The sequence below is a fragment of the Condylura cristata genome, unplaced genomic scaffold (assembly GCF_000260355.1).
Source record: "Condylura cristata isolate star-nosed mole 26May11 unplaced genomic scaffold, ConCri1.0 scaffold00032, whole genome shotgun sequence".
Classification (NCBI taxonomy): Eukaryota; Metazoa; Chordata; class Mammalia; order Eulipotyphla; family Talpidae; genus Condylura; species Condylura cristata.
Genome location: NW_004567133.1, coordinates 20,802,199 through 20,803,254, shown reverse-complemented (window position 1 = coordinate 20,803,254; position 1,056 = coordinate 20,802,199). Strand labels below are relative to the sequence as shown.

General features: G+C 73.6%; 1 protein-coding gene across 1 annotated transcript in view; it reads left to right on the top strand.

The window, feature by feature from the left end:
* Positions 1 to 601: 601 nt before the first annotated feature.
* Positions 602 to 1,056, top strand: part of MPG (N-methylpurine-DNA glycosylase) — a gene marked incomplete at its 5' end in the record, with an annotated part of 7,220 nt that continues 6,765 nt past the window's right edge. The window contains one exon of the mRNA XM_012731609.1: positions 602 to 832. Within this exon, the coding sequence (XP_012587063.1) occupies positions 602 to 832 (231 nt within the window). The remainder of the gene's footprint in view (positions 833 to 1,056) is intronic.

Sequence of the window (1,056 nt, the reverse complement as noted above, 5' to 3'; positions counted from 1 at the left end):
GCGCCTGCCCGCGCTCCAGTCTCGGCCGGCCGGACGCCCCCTCCGGGCAGCTCCGCAGCAGCAGCTCCACCCCGCGCCCCGGTCCCTCAGGTGCCCTGGTCACACCTGCGGTCAGGACTGACCACTGGTCAGGACCGAAGTCCCCAACTGCTGGACCTGACGAGCGGAAGCCAGGGAAGCCCGAGGTCTGTGGGCCTGTCACGGTGGGGGCGGGGGTGCAGGCCGGAGTCGGGGTGAATGGCGGGGCCGAGTGGACGAGAGGACGGGGTTCGGGGCAGCCTGGCGCCACAGTGACCAGGGCACAGGCAGGCCGGCCCGCGCCGAGAGGCCAGCAGTGCCCCGCAGGCCCCAGCCCTGCTCAGGTGCTGACCCTGGGGCTGGGCACACCTCCGGGGCAGGCGGCCACCCGGCAACACAGGACAGGCCAGGGAGGCCCATCCCGGGGCCCTCAGGGACAGGCGCACCTGCCGGGCCCAGCCGGCGCCTCCCCCAGGGCCACCCACCCACCCAGGGTCACCCCTGCCAGGAGACCCGCAGGCCCAGGCGCCGTCCACCCCCATCCCACCCAACAGCAAGGGCAGAGCCAGCTGCCCACGCCTGAGCAGGAAGTGGGTCTGGTCACCAGAAGGGGGTGCTGGGCGCGTGGGGACCCTCGCCCTGGGGACTCAGCCCCCGCTGGGCTGCTGCGGGCGGGGAGCGGCGTTCCCAACTCTGCGGCCCGCTGGCTGGAGTGGAGCCCCCACAGTGGAGGCGCCTTCCATCAGGGCGCCAGGCCGCGCACCCCCGCGGCTGTCCGGGCCTGGGGACAGTCTGCTCTGGCCGCACCCTGCAGGTGGGCGCTTCCTCCAGACTCAGGGTGGGGTGGGGGCCGGCCGGGGAGCCCCCCGAGGCCTGGTCTGCAGAGCCAAACCTGAAGAGCCAGTTCCAGCCTTGAATTTTCCCACAGAAAGTCCAAGGCGGGGAGTGGGGGGCTCTCCCAGGAAGGGCCAGGACCCCTACCCACAGACACCCCCGGACTCTGGGCGGGACCGTGTGAACGGCAGGCCACCCTGGGGC